The 22,465-nt window shown below is 40.4% G+C and overlaps 1 protein-coding gene across 1 annotated transcript in view; it reads right to left on the bottom strand.

Annotated features, from left to right (window-relative positions):
* CYP39A1 (cytochrome P450 family 39 subfamily A member 1) overlaps positions 1-22,465 on the bottom strand; it is an 84,285-nt gene that overhangs the window by 37,720 nt on the left and 24,100 nt on the right. Inside the window, exon 7 of the mRNA XM_080665567.1 lies at positions 20,864-20,954. Coding sequence (XP_080521693.1) covers positions 20,864-20,954 — 91 coding nt within the window. The remainder of the gene's footprint in view (positions 1-20,863; positions 20,955-22,465) is intronic.

Genomic DNA, 22,465 nt, shown 5'->3' with positions numbered 1-22,465 from the left:
CATAAACTAATGAACAAAAATAGATCCAGAGACAGAGAAACACTGAACAGACCGTCACACCTCAGAGGGAAGGCCGGGGAGGGTGGTGTGTGTGTGCTGGTGAGGGGGAGGGGTGTAAGAGATCAACCAAAGACTTGTATGCATGCATATTAACATAACCAATGGACATGGGAACTGGGGCGGTGGGGGCTTGTCCTGGGGGGTAGGAGTGGCTGGGGAGGGGTCGATGGTGGAAAAAGGAGACATATGTAATACTTTAAATAATAAAAGAAAAGAAAATAAACTGAAGAAACAATTGCCTGGCGGGTGGAGTACAAAGTAAGAGATCTGAGAAGGCACCTGGCTTACTTCTTCTATCTCTTCCCTGCTGATTCATTTTTGTTTTTGCTTATTTTGAATCATACATTTCAGAAGTTTCCCCAAAAAATATTAGGAAAGGGGTGATGAGATACATGTATTTTATCTGGAGTGATGATTCCTCTAAACATAGGTGCATCAGATGTTCCTAAGGTAACATGCATAGCTTAGCTAATATTCAGACCCAAGGCAACTGAAAAAGGATGGAGGCCAATCTGTTTATGATCCAAAGTATGGGCAGGGCCTTAAGTCAGATTAGACGACTTAGCTAATGGTGGTATTTCAAGTAAAATGTTTCCATTTTGAAAATTAAAACAACTCAGCTTTCAATTGGTTTTGCAGTATTTATATATATGTAAGAGTAATAATCAAATCGACAGAACAGTGGAACAAGCAGAACAACCACTCGACCAGTCGCTATGAGGCACACTGACCACCTCTTGGTCCCTCCCCCTGGCTGGCAGGCTCCGATCCCTCGATGGCGAATGGGGAACCAGGGGTGGGTGGCAGCAGCTGCTGGCAGCTGGGGAAGATGGCCCTGATCACAGGCCAGGCCTAGGGACTGTATCCACACAGGAATTTCGTGTGCTGGGCCTCTAGTATGCTTAATCAAAGTTAACAACATTGTCAGTTAAATTAAGTCAACTTTCCTATTTGCTTCCCAACTGTACTGGGAATGACTGGGTCAGAGTGAAATATAGGGTCTCCAGCATGTCTCTCCTACATTCTAGATGAGGCTTTTCTAAAAGCAAGTACATTCTGCATGAGAGATGGGTCCATGCTGCCTGGGACACACTCTATGTCAGCACATGTGGAATTCCTGGGGAGTTAGAAGCAAATGTCTTTGGTTAGTAGAGTCTGGGAACCAGGGCTTTTGGACTCTGGTTCTACTAATCTCCATAGGGGTGCCTACACACTCCATTAAACTCGATAGATTCTTGACACAAATAGGGACCAGGAGCTGAGTTAGGCTCTACCAGGGTTACAACAATGAAGGCTTCTTGCAACACATTTAGTCTCGTAGGAGGTAAGAGACAAGCTTATAGTTAACTGGTACACCACGTAGGCAAGGAAGCTATTCTGTGAGGTGTAAAATATTCTGAGAGTGAAAGGCAGGGGTGCTCGCATTCAACTACAGGTAAAGCTAAATATTCTATGAGTATCTTCTTCTAAAGCTACCAATATAATTAGTTCCTTATATAAGTAGATCTCAGTAAATACATATTAAATTAACAAATGGCCCAACTTCCACATGGAGAGATGAATAGTGGATATTCTAGGTAAACAAAAGATGAAGAGCAAGTCCCTGAAAGTTTGGACTCTAGTAACAGTGAAGATTCTAACCTCCTTCTATTTTATTATCTTTTATTTTATTTTTCTGACTCCTTTTAGAAAAAAAAAGGACATTTTATAAAAGTTATTATTAGAGTAATTGATTTATAAAGTGCAAAAATGTTTTGTGTTATGTAATATAGAAAGAAAAGCTTCTTTTGAGTTGAATATAATATTTAAAATCTATTATGACCTATAAAAGTATGAGAGCTGCAGACTACTCTTGGAGAACAAATGTTTTGATAAAATATTTTTGGTTTCTCAAAACCCAATGTGATGTGGGAAAAGCAAGGTAGTATTCTTGGATTATTCAAAGAATAAAAGGAAATATGCTAAGTTTTCAAACAGCATCTTTAGGTTAAAGACCTTTCTTATTATAACCCTTAGAAAAGGCTCTGTACTCATACTGTGCATATTTCAATGCACATCTTTGGTTTGTTCCCCCAGTGTTTTGACCCTAAAATTAGGAGGCTTCACTTGGAAGCATGCCAAGTTCATCATCAAGTGCGCTAGAGCCTAAAGCCACCCAGGACCAGTGCAGAAGACATCCAGGGAAGAAATCATGGGTGATTTCGGGTAAAATTCAGAGTCTGTCGTTTAACTGTGGGCATAAATGCAATGAAAGTCAAACCAAATCTTAGGATATTTGAAATCAAATAAAAGAAGTAACATATTAACTATAAATTATATTTGTTAAGGTTATATAATGGATTGAAATTTTATTATTTCACCCATTTATTCACTCAATAGAAATTTGCTTCATATTTGTTATGTGCTAGCCTATGCACAGGTGCCATAAGAGACAGGAAGATAATAATACTAATGCATTGGCCACTTAATGTCACAGATACTTTGGACCACTTCATTTATTTCTTATAACTATCTGCCAGCTATCAAGCCTCAGAGAGGTTATTGTGTGTGAAGACAAGCCCCTGTGCTGCAAACCCATGTCTACCTACATTGAAAACCCTTGCCCTTGATCACTGTGTCCCATCACTTCCCCTCAGAGGAGAAAGGAAGGAGAAAAATACAGCCATTGCATTAAAGGAGCTTGGACACAAGGACCCAACATCATATCTAGATATAAATAACCATAAAAGGAGTTACATGAGAGAGGATTCAAGTGTCAGCTGTGTTCATCGCCTCCTGACTAGGATTGGAGTTTCAGCTACTAGTAAGCCTGCAGGGATGAGTGAGGCTCGCCCAGGCAGAAAGAAAAGGCGCTTACATACCAAAATTAATAATAAAAATATGATTTCTTGGACTTAATGAAAATAAACACAAATCAAATAAATCACCAAAGTGTGACAGATGGCTATTCTGGTGCCTTAATATTTAAGCCCCTGCCCCTTACACACATACACACACACACACACACACACACACACACACACACACACACGCAATATAAAATATAGAAAATCTGTTCCTATAGTCCTGGGGTAATATTACATAAGGGTTTAACTAATCATTTGGGGGAAATAATCCATGTTTTGAGAGAAAAGAAAAGGAATGGTAGATATTTGTTGAGTCATTCAGACCTTTTGAGAAATATTCTAAAAACACTGAATCAGAAGGTGAGGTTGCAACGTGGGGTTGAATACTGAGGGCCCCTGTGCTTCCCACAAATGAAAGACAGATGTAGATGCTACCAAGGAATACATGGAAAGATGAAGAAAAGCAAATAATAAGCTCCACTGAAATTTAAACAGTGCATCCCTCCACATCCCTCCACCTTTTTCTTTACTTTTGAAAGCATGGATTCTCAGTTCTGTTTGTTGTTCTCTGCTGTAAGTTAAGCTTTCCTTTGCAGAGGCTGCCTTTTCATATTCATAGAACAGCTTGTTTAAAACACTTAAAGGTGTATGCAAAAGGTCAGAGTACACATGAAGAATGAACCTGGGATAAAAATGCATGACATAAAGGTTGAAAAATAAAGAAACTCATGTAATAACCTTAAGCAATGATTCCTATCAAAATCTGGTCAAGAAATTTGCTTCCAAAATTTTATGGTAATTTATTTAAAAAATAAAAGTCAAATAATAAAAATTAGTGTTTATTTTAGACTGTTCTTAGGGAAATTATGTAAACGCTTTGAAAAAGAAAGCATTTCTATGACTTCTACTAAAAAATAATGAAGCAATGACATCAACTGTAGAAAGAGATTAAGGGCAAGAAACTAGTTTCCTGGCATATTTTCTCAACCATAGACCTCAAGAAAAACTTCTGAAAAAAAAATCCATTTTTAGAGAACAGAAACAAAGCTAAAGAGAAATAGTAAATAGTTTATAGTAATCCACAGGGGAATAAAATCAGTATCTTACATTCTTCCCTTTATTTCAGGAATTTTAAAAACTTCAATATTTTAAGTAATGTTCAAAAGTTCAATTTTTAAAAATTATACCTCTATTTTATGCCAGGAATATCGTATATAATAAAAGGCTAATATGCAAATAGACCGAACTGTGGAACAACTGAAACAACTGAACAACCAAACAACTGGTCACTATGACGTGGGCTGACCACCAGGAGGCATGTGTGGAACATGGCGGGTGTCGACTGCAGTGGGATGGTGGAGCAGGTGAGTGGGGGCGCCAGACCAAGGTGGGGGCGCTGGTCGCTGTCATCAGGTGAGCCTCTGGTGGTTACTAAAAATTCTTTGCTTTTGTGCACCACGGTCCCGCCTGGCACTTGCACCTGCTGCCAGCACCAGCCCCGCTCGCACCCACAGCTGGCGCCGGTCCCAATCGCTCAGCACCATCAGTGGGTGCGGGCGGTGGCTGCCAGCCCTGATCACCCCTGAGGGCTTCTCCACCTCCCCCTGCTCTTGAGTGGTGATTGGGGCAGCAGCCACTGCTCACACCCACTGACGGCACCAGCCCTGCTCGCACCCGCTGCTGGTGCTGGCTCCAATCGCTCCATGCCGTCAGCAGGTGGGAGCAGTGGTGGCGGGAGCAGGGCTGCTGGCAGACAGGGGACTGGGGTTGTGGTGGGAGGGGCCAGGCAGGGGTGCGGAGGATGAGCTGAGATGCACCCCTGTGCCTACCACAGCCTCATGGCACACAGTTCCTTTCAAGGTGCACAAATTCATGCACTGGGCCCTAGTATTCTTATATTTACAAAGTTGCTCTTTTTTTTTTTTTTTTTTCAGAAGAAACCCATGTTCACTGGAAAAGGTTAGTATACTGCAAATAGAATAATAGTTGATAAAATGTACTGAAGTAGAAAGCATCACTTATAATAAGCTTTATATCTCAAAAGACCCTAAAACAGTTATTTATAGGTAGAACATGCTGGTTACAGGTTTTTGGAAATGTTCAGTGAGATGAAAATTTGTTTGTTGACTTGTTCCCCAAATGGGGAAAGCAATAAACCCCTTTCTACAATTATTCTTTTAAATTTTATAAAGAAATACTGTGAAACTGATGTTTGAGTATTTAAAGGGAAAATTAATTTTAAATTGTGTGTAAAGATCCCAATGACCTTTCCCTTCTCCAAATATGTATTTCCCTCTATCCCTGCAGACTAAGAGATAGTGAGAGAAATGCCCAGGACAGGGGGAGACCAGAATTGAGAAACAAAGAGTAGCAGAAATAGGAAGAGAGAAATGAAAGAGAATTAGTGAGTAAATAAGGTCACAGAGCTAAGCTGGTTAAGCAAGGTGCATATTGGAGGGACTTAATTGTTCTACACAATAAGACCCAGGTTTTTCATAATGTTGCAAATTATGTGTTGTGGCTGGACCTTCCCCATTGATATGAGTAGGATATGGACACAAAAGATTCTAAAGAGTGTGTTAAGAAAGGGAGAGGCTTTAAAATATATATATTTTTATTGATTTCAGAGAGGAAGGGTGAGGAAGAGAGAGATAGAAATATCAATGATGAGCGAGAATCATTGATTGGCTGCCTCCTGCACACCCCTACTGGGGATCAAGCCTGCAACCTAGGTAGGTGCCCTTGACCAGAATCGAACCTGGGACCCTTCAGTCTGAAGGCGAACACACTATCCACTGAGCCAAACCTGCTAGGGCAAGAAAGGGAGAGGCTTTTTGAAGAACAGACTGATGGTTACCAGAGAGGAGTGGGGAGGGGGGATGGATGAAAAAGGTGAAGGGAGTAAGAGGTACTACTTGGTAGTTACAAAACAGTCATGGGGATGTAAAGTACAGCATTGGGAGTATAGTCAATAGTATTATAATAATATGGATGATGCCAGGTGGATACTGGAAATAAGGGGGAGGGGGGAACCATGTTGTATATAACTATCTAACGACTATGCTGTACTCGTGAAACTAGGACAGGGAGAGACCAGAATTGAGAAACAAAGAGTAGTAGAAATAGGATACTGAATGTAAACTGTAATTGAAAAATATAATTTAAAAAATGTACCTGTTTAAAAAATTGTTTTCAACTTGCTGAGCCATGTTTCCCATCTCTAAGAATTAAGGGAATAATAAACTGATAAGCCATCAAATAAAAAAGGAGATGCTGTTTTGGTTTTAAGGGAGTGACAGAGAGATCACTGGGCAGTGAGGCCTGAGGAATAGAACAGGGCTTCACTTGCATAGGAGAGTTGAGCTTTTAAAAATGCAGCCTACCACGAAAGAAGGCCCTCCAATCTCCAGTCCTCCTTCTCCTCCTCCCTTCTCCTTGCCACCCTGCCTTTTTCCTCCTCCCTCTTGCAGATGTCCTGATCTGATTCTGATCCTTCTGCACATAGTACAGGGCAACTCTAGATTTATGGCATCTGAAGACATAGAATGGGGGTTTATTTGGTACCTAAAGTAGAGAGTATATGTAATTTTTTAACACACACACACACACACACACACACACACACACACACACACACACACACACAAGAGGGAGGGAGGAGAGAGAGAGAGATGAAAAAGGTAATGAATTAATTAAAGAAAAGAGCAGAATAGATCCCTGGAGGTTAGCTAGGTCCTGCTGTCTCATTCAGATATCTCACTGAAACCTCTGGAATGTGAAGAAAGGGCTGATAGAAAGAGGTCCAGTCAGGCAAGCTCCAGAGGTGAGAACATGAATGCAAAAGATAAGCTACGTCCACCCTTCTCGCAAACACATGGCTTGCACTACCTTATCAAGCAAACAGTAAGCTTACAGTGATGAAATCCTTCAAAAACATCAAGTGAAAAAACAGTATTCTGTGTTAGCTTCCAAATACTTCTTTCATAGAGAAAAATATATACTCTGGGTTTGTCTTTTTGTTTACAAAAGATTAATTTCATTATTGTGCAAGTACATTATTGTGTATGTGCATTATAGTAAAGGTTCTGAGACTAAATTCTGTGAGAAAGATATTAAGTTAAATTGATAGCAAATTCAAGAGAGAGAAGATGAGAGTAGATGAACGATTAGGATGTGTGTGACAGCCTACGACATTCAATGCTTTCTTGTTCACCGCAGTTCCCTATGAATTCTTTATTGAGTCTCCCCAATGACCGCAGGTTTTTTAAAATATAAATTTACTGCAATTGTTGATAGTTTAGAAAATTTTCCCTCAAGAATGTTAAACAGTGTAAACATTACTTTTCTCCTTTAATTATTTTTAGCTTTGAAAGAAAAGACTGAATTTGCTTTCTGCTGGCAAATAGCAAATGAATAAGGGTTGTGATGATCCGCTGGTTTTCCTGTAACATTTGTGTCCTCTTTTTTAATAGCAGCATTATCATCAGTGTTAAAACCTGGTAGGGCAGGTCTGGCCTTACTAGTTTATATTTCTAATAATTCTGATATCTAATCACATTTACTCTTCAAGTAATATTTAAGTTGCTCAGTTAATTTTCCCCAAAAAACACTGGAATTCTCATTATAATTAATTAAATGTATGTTAATTTTAAAAGGCTTGGCATTTAAATTGGTAGGCTTTATTCTTAATTTAGGTTGTTTAATTAAAACATATGATTTTATAAAATGTTAGAATTCCTCCCTATAGGTTGTACACCAACCCAATTCCTTTATGCAAGAGAAATACCAGTTACATGAGTAGAAAGGACAGATATAAATGGGAAGGAAGGTTTAAAAAGCAGCTTAAGATACTTGTGGTGGATAAAGTGTGGGGAAAACAAAGAATAAGCCTGGAGACTGTCTGTGGACGCTGAATATGGGTGAGGCGTTAGGGGTCACAGCTGCAGCCTGGAAAGTCCACATCTCCTTCAGTTCTTCCCTCTAACCACACGCTTCTGCCAGCTACCTCAGTCGTTTTTGAGCTTTCAACTCTGGTTCTTCTGACTTGTCCAGGGTGGATATGGCTTTTTGGTGTCTGAAGGATTTAGCATAAAATTTTATTATCAAAAACACGTATTCCTACTGTTGGGAAAGGCCATCATGTGCAGTCTTTCAACCCAACTCAGTCACGTTAGAATGGCCCTTAAGCCTGGGACACTCCTTCCCAAGAGATGAAGAGCCCACACAGCCTGGGCATGACTCACCCCCTTGTGTGGGAACATTTTTCCTTGTTCAGGCACCATGAACACTCTTTTATCTCTGCTTAAAGTGTGTGCAGCGTATGGTACCTGTCCAACACCACTGTTTTATCTGTCCCTCAAGGGGAGGAGAGGAAGGAGTTAAGAATCAACAGACTGACCCTCCCCAACCCTTTCCCATCCATACATGCACTTATAAAAATATACCAAATTTTATTCTATCATTTCAAGAAAAGTTTAATGCTACTATACCAAGTCAACCATGTAAGATTCCCTTCTGGTGGGGGGGGGGGGGCGTGAAATCCTGTTATTTTAAGAAATACTAATCTCATATATTAAAAACAGGTTATCAGTTTCCCTATTATGGGAATGTAAAATTTACCCTGCTTTATATCATAACACTTTTCAGAACATAGTCCAATATCTAATAAATAAAAGAGTGAGATACTGACCAAATAAGATAACAATGGGTAGATAATAAGACATAAAATAAATTTTGATCTAGAAATACCCTTATAAACTGCATGATGACTCTAAATTTGGATTGTGTTCTCTGAAGAGATGTTGACCCAACTTAAAGACCTTTATCTCAGTCTTTTCTAAAGAGGCAAAAAGATTATCCAAATGCCTGAATAATTCTCCAACAGAACACTCTAAAAAGAACTGTGTCTAAATGAAAAATGCAGAGGATAAACAAGGCGGGTTACAGGTGCTGCACTGCGGTGAGAGAATAGGAAGCTTTAATAAAACAGGAGGTGCCAGAGTAGGACCTTCTCCAGGTTGGTACATTTGAAGAGGGATATCAAATAATCTACAGTCACCAGAGGTATCTCTCCCCACCTGCTGAAGCTATGCAATAAAAAAGGAGAGACTGAGCTATAGTATCACAAGACGCCCTTCAGGTGGAGGCAGGAAGCGGTGGAGGAAATGCATCTGCTGGGAAATCTCTTGGGCCAGATACCATCCATGCTGGTTTCTGCAGCCGGGTTAGGGGATCAGAAAGTAACGAGTCATTCCAAAATGACACCATCTTGGTCTTTAAGGCCAAGTGGAAAAGAACATAACAAAACTACATATTTGGAGGAAAAGAATAGTTTCAGATGAAATCTCCTGCATTTATACATACTTTCTTAGGTAATCTACCTATGTCCTTCAAAGTTGATGAATAAGAGAAGTAGGTTGTGAGGAGCTCCAAGACAATTGAATGTTTTCTGGGTCCATTCCAGGATTTTAAAAGCTGGGTTAGCAAAGGAAAATGAGACTACGTAAGAAATTTCCTGTCTGATACACTAAAACCTCCAAAATAGCCATATTAGGTTCATATTGTCAGGCTACCAGAAGAATTTTTAAAAAGTAAAATAACTTTCCTCTGTTCATAACTCCATTGGAGTGCCCTTGACTCTGCTACTTGATCTCTTTCCTCAATAGTTTAGTCAAGGTGCAGCGCAAAGGGCCAAGAATCTACCACAGACACCAGTTTGGCTATCAGCCACTGAGCCCTGGCAAGCTGCAGAGGAGAAATGAGGGTGAGCTTCCTTAGTTAGCTGGAGGGACTTGGGTCTTTGTTAGACCATCATAGGGGCCTCCAAGAATGTTATTATTGGTTGGCAAGATGGTACTAGACACATCCAAGTAGATATAAGATGCATACAAGTTGTAATATGGGTAAGATATAACTATAAAGTTTCAAGAATAAGTACAAATGTTTAAATGCAATGAAGTAAAAACAATGAACTATTTCAAATAATGCAAATAACATGGAATTTGCCTAAAACCTGAGCTTCATTTATCACTCTGCTGGTTTTTATGTCTGTTTACTAGAGGCCTGTTGCAGGAAGATTCCTGCAAGAATAGGGCTTCCTGCGGCCGTCTCCGCCACCCCGCCTGCTTCCCTCCCTTCTCTGCCATCCCGCTTGCTTCTCCGCAGCTTCGCTCCCTTCTGCAGCGCTTGGCTTCCTTCTACACTGTCTTCAGTCTTCACTCTGCACCTGGATATGCAAATTAACCACCATCTTGGTTGGGTTAATTTGCATACTCGCTCCTGATTGGCTGGTGGGCATGGCTTGTAGGCGTAGCGGAGGTACTGTCAATTTGCATGTTTCTCTTTTATTAGATAGGATAATCGTGAGCAGAGACAGAATCTTTTCTCACTATTGTATGGCTACCAGAGCCCTCTGAGTCAATGTCACCATGTAATGGCACCTGGCCACTTGACAGTGTCGGTATGTCCCCATTCGGATTGTCGCTAAATCAGAACACAGGAGTATCCAAAAACATTATTGGTTGGTTCTGAGTAAATTTTCTCTTTTATCCAAAGTCATATAATTAGTGAGTAACAGGACTGAAACTCATGAATCACATTTTTGACTCTTACGCACAAATCATGTATGTAAGATATGAATGAGTCAATCCTATGCAGGTACATTTCCATTATCTAACCTGATTCATTATAAATTAACAGAAAAAAAATTGAGTAAACTTTTCCTTAAATAGAGGCACAATAAAAGTGAATGGCAAAAATAAAAATAAAAATAAAGTGTGCTGTGAGTGCTACCCCACATTAAAAATAGATGGACTGAGCTAAATGCAACTGGTGGCCAGATACTCACAGTGAGAGTCCTCAATTAGAAAAGAATGTTGCTTTAAAACACTATCTAAACAGGACTCAAATATTAAAGCCTGGGAGTGTGCTAGGTCAGCTGCCCATAAATATGACTATTTATGTTATATTGATGAATCTTTTATGATCTAGTAATCCTTTAGTAGTTATCTTGAAAAAGCAAAGTACAATGAGGCTAAAAATGCAAAAATCATCTAAATATATATGCCTGTATTTTAACTCAAATGAAAAGAAGAGTAAACCATAATAGTAGGTGAGTGGAATGCTACTTAAACTAACACTTAAATAAATAAAATTGAATGTCATAATATATAGCTTAATGTTAAAATAAAAATATGAATAACTTAATTTCCTTCTTCAGCTTTGTGGATATAGCAATGTTAACTATATTGAGAACAGTTAAAACCCTATATGAAGAGGAGGAGATTTAGGGAAAAAATTCTTTTTATCAAAACATACAAAACAAAGTTTGGTTGAACTATCAGTGAGCGGATTTTTAAATAAACAGGATAAAGAAGACGAACATTTGTCTTTGGACAGAACACACAAGTGTTTCGGTTCATACTGCACTTTTTATTGAAATTGTCCATAGCTTGAAGTTCATACAAACATGAAGTTTCATGAGAAAAGTGTGGTGATTTAACTATATTTAGTCTGCTTTCATGGAATTTACTAGCAAGGGGTCACCTCACTGGGAAATAAAAGGGATATATGTATATACTCACGCAGACATATACATATATAAAAAGCTAATATGCAAAGTGTCCCCTCCGGTGTTCTACAGGGAGACCGGGAGTTCGTTTGCTCACTATGATGTACGCTGACCACCAGGGGGTGGCATGGAACATGGCAGGTGACCGGCAGCGGTGGTGGCGGGGTGCTGAGGGAGCAAGGGAAGGAGGAGGTGGGGAGGTGGGGAAGCAGGGAGGCGGGGAGGCGGGGAACCTGATCGGCCCTGATTGCCAGCCAGGCCTAGGGACCCTATGCGTGCATGAATTTTATGCACTGGGCCTCTAGTATATATATATAAAGGCACACAGTTATATTTATAAAATGTATACAAATTTATTTATACATTAACATAATAAATATGCATACCTTTTATACTCACATATATGTAAAAATATATATTATGTTATGTACACACCTTGACATTTGTCAGTTTTGGCTGCACAGTATTTGAACCCTGTATTTCAACAGACAGTTTGCCTACCATCACAGAGCAGGAAAAAGCCAGATTTTTGCTTTCCCCTCCCTTGAAGCTAAGACATTGACATGAAAATAAGACTTTGTCAATCAGTCTATCAACCCAGACTAGACTTTGAACCAAGACTTAGTGATGTAAAGAAATGGAGGCTGAGAAAATGTTCCCTGGTAGCCTTTGCAGGAGGAAGTTTCTGGGGCCCCAAAGTCATTCAGCATCCATTGCCAATGGCCACATGGGCTTGGCTTTGGTGGCAGTGTTGTGCTTGCCACACCCGTTCTGCAGCCTGATTTAGGGCATTATTTCAGGCCATACACCTTCCATGCCAGGTTGCCCAGCCCTCCTGAAGTCTGTGAACTGCCAAGCATTTAATACATTGGGTTTTTAGCTAAATCAGCTATAATAAGGTTCTGCTGCTGCCTCTTTAAGCCTTGCATAGAAATTACAGAAGGAATGACCAGAGTGAACAATGTGGAGAAACAGAAGTGACAACGTCCAGCTATTGGGAAAGTGAATGGAGCCACAAGAGGGGGAGGGGCTTGATGCCAGTAGAGGTCAGAGAGGATAGGTGAGCAAGAGAAGAAGCATCTACCCAGATTTTCTGCTGTGATCGATCAATGTGCAGTGGACTCTTTAATCTGAAACATGTAAATGGGTCAAATGCAAGTCTGAAAGCCACGAACCAGCCAGTTCTCACAGTGATGGAAAGTAGGAAGGACACCATGGCATATGCTTGTCAAAAGGAGAAGAGGTGAATTTCAGTGGGGCTAGAAGCCAAGACATTTTCTCCTCTTGGTGTAGTCTCTCTAAATATGTTAAATCAGTGCCACTGATAGTAATGACCTCAGAGAATTCTGTGAGAACACAGTAAGGGCACACCTGCCTACCAGACCCCAACCAGCTCTTCCTCCAGACATCTGCAGTCTAAATCCTAATCATCTTGAAATCCCTGCCAATCAGGCCTGATCTGACTATTTAATGCTACCACCTGCCTACTCCCGGCACTCTTGACCCTCCCTACCTTACTCGGTTTTCCTTTTATACATAATCATTTCCTATTTTTGGAGTTTACTTATGTATCATGCTTTGGATCTAAGCATATTACTTCAGACATGCTGAGTAAAATTTGGCAAGGAGATTTATTCATTTGCATCATCAACTCCATAGCCAGACAGCCTTTGGTTCAATTATGGTTCTACCATTTACGAGCTGTGTGGTCTTGAATAAATGACCTAATTGGTACTTTATTTCCCTCTTGTTTAAAATGGTGGTAAATAATATCACTTAGAAGGGATGATTCCAGGATTGAGTCAGTAAAAAAAGCACATAGAAGAGGGCTTAGTACTTAGTAAATGCTCTGTATTAGCTATTCTTATTGCTGTTATTTCTATCCCCTAGGGTAATTCTACCTAATAAAAGAGTAATATGCAAATTGACCACCACTCCAAGACACAAGATGGCCACCCCCATGTGGTCAAAGATGGCTGCCCCCATGTGGACACAAGGTGGCCACCACAAGATGGCCTGCAGGGGAGGGCAGTTGTGGGCAGATAGGGGTGACCAGGTCAGCAGGGGAAGGCAGTTGGGGGAGACCAGGCCAGCAAGGGAGGGCAGTTGGGGGGCACCCAGGCCTGTAGGGGAGGGCAGCTGGGGGGGGCAGGCCAGCAGAAGGGCAGTTAGGGGTGACCGGGCCACAGAGGAGGGCAGTTAGGGGAGAACAGGCCAGCAGGGGAGGGCAGTTGGGGGGCACCCAGGCCTATAGGGGAGGGCAGCTGGGGGGGCAGGCCTGCAGGGGAGTGAAGTTGGGGGGGACCAGGCCTGCAGTGGAGAACAGTTGGGGAGGACCCAGGCCTGCAGGGGAGGGCAGTTGGGGGTGACCAGGCCAGCAGGGGAGGGCAGTTAGGGGTGACCAGACCAGCAGGGGAGGGCAGTTAGGGGTGACCGGGCCAACAGGGGAGGGCAGTTGGGGGCAACCAGGCCTGCAGGGGAGGACAGTTAAGGGGGACCAGGCTGGCAGCAGAGGGCAGTTAGGAGTGACCAGGCTGGCAGGGGAGAGCAGTTAGGGGCAATTGGGCCAACCGGGGAGCAGTTAGGCATTGATCAGGCTGGCAGGGGAGTGGTTAGGGGGTGATCAGGCTGGCAGGCAGAAGCGGTTAGGGGCAATCAGGCAGAGGCAGGTGAGCGGTTGGGAGCCAGCAGTCCTGGATTGTGAGAGGGATGTCCAACTGCCTGTTTAGGCCCAATCTCGCAGGGGTCCCAGATTGGAGAGGGTGCAGGCTGGGCTGAGGGACATACCCCCCCGCACCGTGCACAAATTTTGTGCACCGGGCCTCTAGTATTAGACATAAGTAGCCTCATGCTGTATTTTTGCTGCACTTCAGCCCCTTTACAAGATAGTTTATATGAAAGTAATTTGCTTATTGCTGTAAACATTCGAGAAAACTTTATTATGTCAAAAAATAATGATGAATATTTGAAAAAAGAAAACTCAAAGTCATGATAGTTACTAATTTCATGATATGGGAAAATTACAAAATTCCATACAACTAATATAATTATATCTGTTTGGTTGTAGTTAAGACTTATAAGACAGGCACTGTGCCATGTACTTTATATTTGCTACTAGGGGCCCAATGCATGAATTCGTGCACCTTGAAAGGAACTGTGGGCCGCGAGGCTGGGGTGGGCACAGGGGCGGGTCTCAGGCCATCCTCCGTGCCCCAGCCTGGCCCCTCCGGCCGCGGCCCCCAGCCCCCTGTCTGCTGGCAGCCCTGCTCACACCACCACCGCCGCTCCCATGTGCTGACAGCAGTGCAGGCCCCACTTGCAACTGCTGATGGCGCGGAGCCATTGGGGCTGGCGTTAGCAGCGGGTGTGAGTGGGACCAGCACTGTCATGGGGTGTGAGCAGTGGCTGCTGCCCCAATCACCCCTCAGGAGCAGGGGGCGGTGGAGAAGTCCTCAGGGCTATCAGGGCCAGCAGCCACCGCTCACACCTGCTGATGGCGCTGAGTGATCAGGACTGGCACTGGGCGCTGGCAGCAGGTGTGAGCGGGGTCGGCACTGGCAGTGGATGCGAGAGGCAGCTGCTGGCCACGATCACCCCTCAGGAGCAGGGGGAGGTGGAGAAGCCCTGAGAGGCGATCGGGGCCGGCAGCCACTGCTCACATCCACTGATGGCGCCAAGTGATCGGGGCTGGCACTGGGTGCCGGTAGCGGTGGCTCCAGCGCCAGCAGCAGATGTGAGCGGGGCTGGCACTGGCAGCAGGTGCCAGTGCCTGTGAGACCGCAGCGTGCAGGAGCAAAGAATTTTCAGTAACTACCAGAGGCTTGCCCTAATGACAGTGACCAGTGCCCCACCTTGGTCTGGTGCCCTGCTCACCTGCTCCACCATCCCACCACAGCCGATGCCCACCTTGCTGACGCTCACCATGTTGCGCGCGCCCCTGATGGTCAGCGCATGTCATAGCGACCCATTATTCAGTTGTTCCACCGTTCGGTCTATTTGCATTTTAGGGTTTTATATATATAGTCTCCTAATAATTCCATGAGATGGGCATTCTTATTTTGCCATTATTCCAAAGAGAAAATAGGTTTCAAAAATTTGGTAACTTAAATAAGGCTGGGTTTAAACCCAGGAAATCTGATCTCAGTTCTTACACTGTGTTTCTGAGGTTATAACAAGCTATTGAAATAATACGTTGTAATTTATAAATTCAAAGTTAAAACTAAATGACTAATTTCCAGGAATTATACCCCAAAACTCTGTATCAAAGTAAAATATTCTTTATCAGCTTCCCCATGACATGATAATGTAGGTTGCACTGAAGATCAAAGGATAAAATAAAATGTTAGGCAAGAAAATGCTTTACAGAATTCAAAACTCTGAGAAATGCTAGCATTCATTACCACTCATATGGATTCTTGGGTTTGAAACTACTCAGCGTCCCATATTACTGATTAGATATTGGCTGAGACTAGGGTCCTGCTAACTCAAAAATTCAGTGCAGAAAATTGTCAAAAACTTCTTTACATAAAACTAACTCATGTCCTCTGAACTTTTTTTTCTTTTTTTTTTTTTAAACAATTTTTAAAATATATTTTATTGATTTTTTTACAGAGAGGAAGAGAGAGGGATAGAGAGTTAGAAACATTGATCAGCTGCCTCCTGCACTCCCCCTACTGGGGATGTGCCCACAACCAAGGTACATGCCCTTGACTAGAATTGAACCTGGGACCCTTCAGTCCGCAGGCCAAGGCTCTGTCCACTGAGCCAAAACGGTTAGGGCCTCTGAACTGTTTAATGGGATAGGAGACAGAGCTGCAAATGAAGGCTAGACTAAGACACTCATCTCTTAAAAATATATCCTTATATTTGTTCATTAAATTCAGAAAATATTTGTTAAGTAATTTTTTGGTTCTAGGCAGTTAAAGATACTATAGAGAGCACAACAGACATTGTTGCTGTTGTTGGAGAGATTATGTTCTGGTGAAGGTGGTGGAGGATAAATAAATAAATACACTAATAAATAAATAATCATGCGTATGAAGGGAATAAGGAGCAAGATGAGCCAGAGAAACACCGGGGCAGAGCTAGGGAACATGTCTTTAGATAGGGTAAGTCTACAAGTCCTGTCTGAGGAAATGACATTCAAGCTGAATGATGAGCAAGAACAAGGGAAAGGTTCCAGGCACAGAAAACTTACAGAATTCACCAGCAGGTACACATCTCCAATAAAACAATAGAAATATTCCTTTTTCTCTGCTAACATCTGCTAGATACTCCCCAACCTGCTTTCACATGACAGAAAAGCAATTCATGAGCTTCCTTGAGAGCACCTTGCACCACACCTCACTCCCCTTCACAGCCCTGGCATTTCTCAAAGAGCCAAGTCAATGAAGGGATGGCTTAATCCATCTGGAAGGTTTCCTAAAAAAAAAATCTTGAAACGTATGGTTCAGGGTTATGTCAGCTAAAAAAAGACTTCCAAAACTCCCTCTTTAGAACCGATGAGAAATATGGTAAAAATGGTCAGGATCACTTTTTCAGAACTCTGAAAATTAACACGGGCTTACAGCAATTCAGGGAGTGCATATCCAAGAAAAATGGCTGAATCTTGGTAAAAACAGCAAGCTTAATGACATTTTAGCTTGCCCTATTGTCATCCCCCTCTCTCAAGCTCCCAAGTAACCTTGAATATTGATATTTGCATTCATATGGCAATCAGTTGCCCTGCAGCCACCAGATGGGGGAGAATAGGGTTGGAACTACTCCGAAGCTTTGTTCCTAGAAAATTATCATTACTTGACCTGTGTGGCAGTCCCCTAGAAAATCCCACTTGCAAGACTGTCTTGATCTGACCTGACTTGGAGCTCCCCAGTGGAAAAAGTCTTTTCCTCCGGGATGTTGGCTGAAAACTTTTAAAGATAATTGTTTAACTTGGCAGCTACCTGAAGCAATAGATAACAGTTAGGACAAACAACAAGTAAACCCAAAATATTAAAATGAAAAGCTAGGAAATGAGATGTCCTATGGGCTTTGAAGAGTTCCAATGCATTCCTGGAAATACTGAAGGCCATGCACTTGTGTAGGACTGAACAAATGCCCAGGGCTTTACTCGTGCTCTGAAAAGACCTGAGAAGTCCCAATGTTTCAACAATGGCTGACTTTGAGGTTCTGTGCAAGCAGGAAGTAAAAGCTAAGGCAGAATTGTCAATTGCTTGGCCATGTGTTGAAGTAGGCCTCAACATGCACGCAGAGTCCCTTGGCAAAGAATGGGAGACTTGTTGGTTCCTAGTGTAAAAATACTCTGCCCAAGTATCGGTTGACCACTAAACTAACAAAGCAGAGACATAAGTGCCACATATGATAAGGAATACCAACTAAATCACTAAACAAACAACAATAAGCAGCAATAACAATAAACCTGAGAAGAGAATCTGATTTCCAGAGTTGCCACATTATGTTATTAAAAATATCCAGTTTTCAGCAAAAAATTATAAGACATGCAAAAGGAAATATGAAATAAGACATGAAACAAAAAAATACTGACCATACACAGAGAAAAAAGCAATCAATATAAACTATCCCTGAAGAAAGTCAGATATTGGGCTTACTAAAAAAGACTTCAGATGTTTTAAATATACCCAAAGAACTAAAAAATCAAGTCAAAGAACTAAGTAGAGAATATCAAGAAAGAGATAGAAATTATAAATAATAAAGATTAGAATAGAAATAAATAAAGTATAAACTAGAATATCGAAAGAAAAAATAAAATCAAACAAAACCAAAAGTTAGTTCTTTGTCAATAATACTGGCAACTCTTTAGCTACATTGACCAAGGGGGAGGGAGGAAAAAAAGAAAAAGAACACATTACCAAAATGAAAAGGAGAGATGTTTTCCTTGTGACCTAACAAAGAAAAAGGATTATGGGGAATACTATGAATAATTGTATGCCAACAAGTTAAATAAAAATGGGCAAATTCTTAAGGAGTTACAAAACTAAACTCAAGAAGAAATGGATAATGTGAATATGCTTGTAAGTGGAGATATTTAATTTCTTTAAAACCCTCTCACAAAGAAAATCTCTGGACTAGTTTACTTCACTAGTGAATTCTACCATATGGTTAATGAAGAATTAACATCAATCCTTTAAAAATTCTACCAAAAAATAAAATAAAATAGAATAGGGAACATTTCTGAAGATATTCTATAAAGCTAGAAGTATCCTACTATCAAAACCACCCCAAAACATTGCAAGAAAACTATAGACTAATATCCCTTATTAATGTTAGTGTAAAATTCCTCAACAAAATACTAACAAACTGAATCCAGTGATATATGAAAATTATATGTCTTATATGGATTATACTCCGTGATTATGTAGGATTTATCCCAGGAATACAAGGGTGGTTCAACATCTAAAAATCAATTAAAGTAAAACATAACAATATAAAACATTATGTTAAGTGAAAGAAGCCAGACACAAAAGACCAAGTATTCAACAGTAGTAGCCTTTACCCTTAAACTTGTTTAATAAGAAAGTTAGGCAAAGTGTCTGTGATGGGCTCTAGGGGTGAGTTTTGAGGCCAGAGAGATGCAGAATTGGAAATTCACTGAGGACATCTCCAAGAAGGAAATAGTGATCTTGTGATAGAAAAGAGCATACAAATGGGAAAACTGACATACTGAGTCAGATCCTTGTTCCATGCACTCTAATGTTCTTTCTTTGACAGGATCTTTGTACAGGTACACAGATGTCTTCCTTGATATCAACCATCAAAGACCTATAGTCTCCTCTCACAACATCTAAATTCCTGAGCTACTACTACGGCTTATGCATGCATTGATCTGAAATACAGAGGCATGGCAAGAAATGATGGATATATTTTTTTTTATAAATTGTTTTCAATTCTACAATAGTCTCATAAATTGGAAGCATTGACAAAAGTATAGCTGGTACTACATTTGAAGGAGCAATTTTCTGTCAAAGGAAAACAATAGGTTCTAAAAAACAAACAGAACATGGAGAAGAGAAAAAGATTTCTCTTTCTCCATTACCACTGTGTTCAATAATTCAAGCTTCAAGCATTGTAGACATTTAGATTAATGTAATATTTAATTGTTATGTCTTGGGGTCAGATAGGCTTCCCACATTATTCCCACCATTCCCATCTGTACCTTTTTATTTCCTAAAGACCAAGAATTTGGAAAGTCCTAAATCAGGACAAGGCTCTAGTGAGGAAATGGTACCGGAGAATTTGTGACAATCAAGGACACATTCCCTCTTATCATCTGTAGACACGCAGGCATGTGCATGCATTTCCATTAGCTTTGTAGATGAAAGCTCCATAAAGGCAGCCTTCTCTTCGATTTTCCACAATATCGCCAAATCTACCTTGTGAGCACTGTTGGTCCTCTGTGAGTATAATGCTCACCATTTTTAAGATGAGATCCAGCGCCTGCTGATTCACACTCAAGTCTCAGAACTGTAGGGCTCAGATACTCACATTGGTCAGGCCAATTTGCTTTTTGGTTTAACTCAGCAAGAAGTAGTCAAAATTAAATTAAAAATTCCAAATAAAACATTTTTAGCAATCATGAAGGGGAGAAGGATAAGTGTTAATTGTCATGATCCTTTTTGTCCTACTATTATATTGTTTTCTTCCCCAAAACCAAGACATTTGTTACTCTTTTCATATTAGAATACATAATTTGACATACTAAGTCTTTTTTTAAATCCACTCCAAAACAAGTCAGATTATACTGAATAAACAAGTAGCTTAGCCCTCTCCGTTCCAGATTATTTCTGCTTTTTAAAACAAATGACAAGAAAAGAATGGAGTCTGAACCAAAAAAGAAAGGGAGCAATTCCTATCTCTGATGTTAACCCTGAAATCTCTAACAACTGTAACTTTTAAACGAATTCCTTTGGTGGTAGAATGTTATCTGATTTCCCTACCTCATTAGTACTGTTATGTAATATATGCACTATATATCATATTACTTTTATGAAACAAGGAAAATCCTGAATTCCAAAATTATGGATTTGTAGCTCAATTGAAGTAAGGGGCCAGAAGACCAGAAGAAAAAGCCCTGCACATTATATATTTAAGTTTATGTAGGGAAGTTGGGCAAATCACCATCTCCCTAGCATTTATGTCATCATTTGGAAAATAAGGGAGTTAGGCAAGCTGACCTCTAAAATCCTTGATAGTAATTCAATTCCAGGATTTTACCTAATCCATGTAAGTCCTACAACACATCAATTATGTTCAATTTTGGACTATATGGAATTTCTATGAAATTACGGGCAGTTGACTTTGCTTGTGATGTGTAATGAGCACACATTATTTGATGTCTCTTCACTTATGTAATTTAATTCAGTTTTAGTACCTGCTGCGCCAAACACAGATGATATGCCTTCCGTAATGGCCTTGTGAATACTGGGTTGAGAGAGGATAAATCCAAGTGTCCAAAATGCAATCTTAAAAAGAAAAACATATATCAAAAATTACAACCTTCTTTGAAAGTAAACAAATGCAGACTTAGTATTAGGCTCAAACATATATAGTACTTTCAATAATAAATATTTTTTTAAATAAAAAATAAATAAAAGAAGCAAGGAGATTGTTTAAACTTAAAAGCATGTTAGTAAAGAGCATCTTTGAAGACAACTAAGTTTTATGAACAAAAGAGACAGTATTTATCTCTAAGAGGTCCAATTTATAATTTTATTCTCACTACAGTTTCACTATGTTGTTTATATAGATTAATCTACATGAAAAAAATGTGAAAAGTGGGATTTCTTTTACAATACACAATATAAAATATTATATAGGCATACAGTGAATATTTTTTGTTTTGCTTGTTTGTTTTGTTAATCCTCACCCCAGGATAGCTTTTCCATTGATTCTTTTTTTTTTTTTTTTTTAGGGAGAGTGGAAGAGAGGAAAGGTGAGGAGGGAGAGAGGGAGAGAAAGAGAGAGAAACATGATGTGAGAGACACATGGATTGGTTGCCTCCTGAACACACCCCAACCAGTGCCAGGGATTGAGCCTGCAACAGGTATGTACCCTTGATTGGGAATCGAACCCGAGACCCTTCAGTGCAAGTGCCAACACTCTAACCACTGAACACACTGGCCAGGGCGAGCATACAGTGAATATTTAGAAATTAAAAAATTATGCCACTTAAGAATGTTAATCCAAGTCCAAAAAAAATTTTAAGATTTAATTTCCTTGAAATACAAACGAATTGTCAAGTCATATATTCTGCAAATGAAACATGGCAATTTTAAGTAAACCCCAGATACTATATCTAAACTGTCATAAACTAAATTATGAGAGTACTCCATATAAAAAATGGGGTCCTGCCGAAACCGGTTTGGCTCAGTGGATAGAGCGTCAGCCTGTGGACTGAAAGGTCCCAGGTTCGATTCCGGTCAAGGGCATGTACCTGGGTTGCGGGCACATCCCCAGTAGGGGGTGTGCAGGAAGCAGCTGATCGATGTTTCTCTCATCGATGTTTCTAACTCTCTATCCCTCTCCCTTCCTCTCTGTAAAAATATCAATAAAATATATTTAAAAAAAAAATGGGGTCCTTTCACACCCTACTGAACATAATAAGGTGCTCAAAAGTTCATAGCTTGTTACTAAATGCAGTATGCTTGCAAGTTCTCTCTCCAGACCAAACAGAAGTATTTCAGATCTTTCCTCATTGCAGTATCATAAAATAAAATTATAATGCTACACATCTCAAAAACTAGCTTTTCCTCAACTCGGGTAAATGTTTTCACTCCTATTTTTAGGTTACACAACATAGAAAACCTACATAAAATCATTAAAAGAAGCTTGAATTTTGTTTTTGTTTTTTTTCTTCAGTAAACATTGTATTTTGAAAGAAATTTCATGTAGGTAAACCAGTCCCAGACTACACTTTGTGTCACTTAAGTCTGTCCCTTTTGTGAACTAACTTTGGGTACCTTCAAACAATTCC

The sequence above is a fragment of the Plecotus auritus genome (genome assembly GCF_963455305.1).
Source record: "Plecotus auritus genome assembly, chromosome: 4".
Lineage (NCBI taxonomy): Eukaryota > Metazoa > Chordata > Mammalia > Chiroptera > Vespertilionidae > Plecotus > Plecotus auritus.
This window is presented reverse-complemented; position numbering and strand designations above follow the sequence as displayed.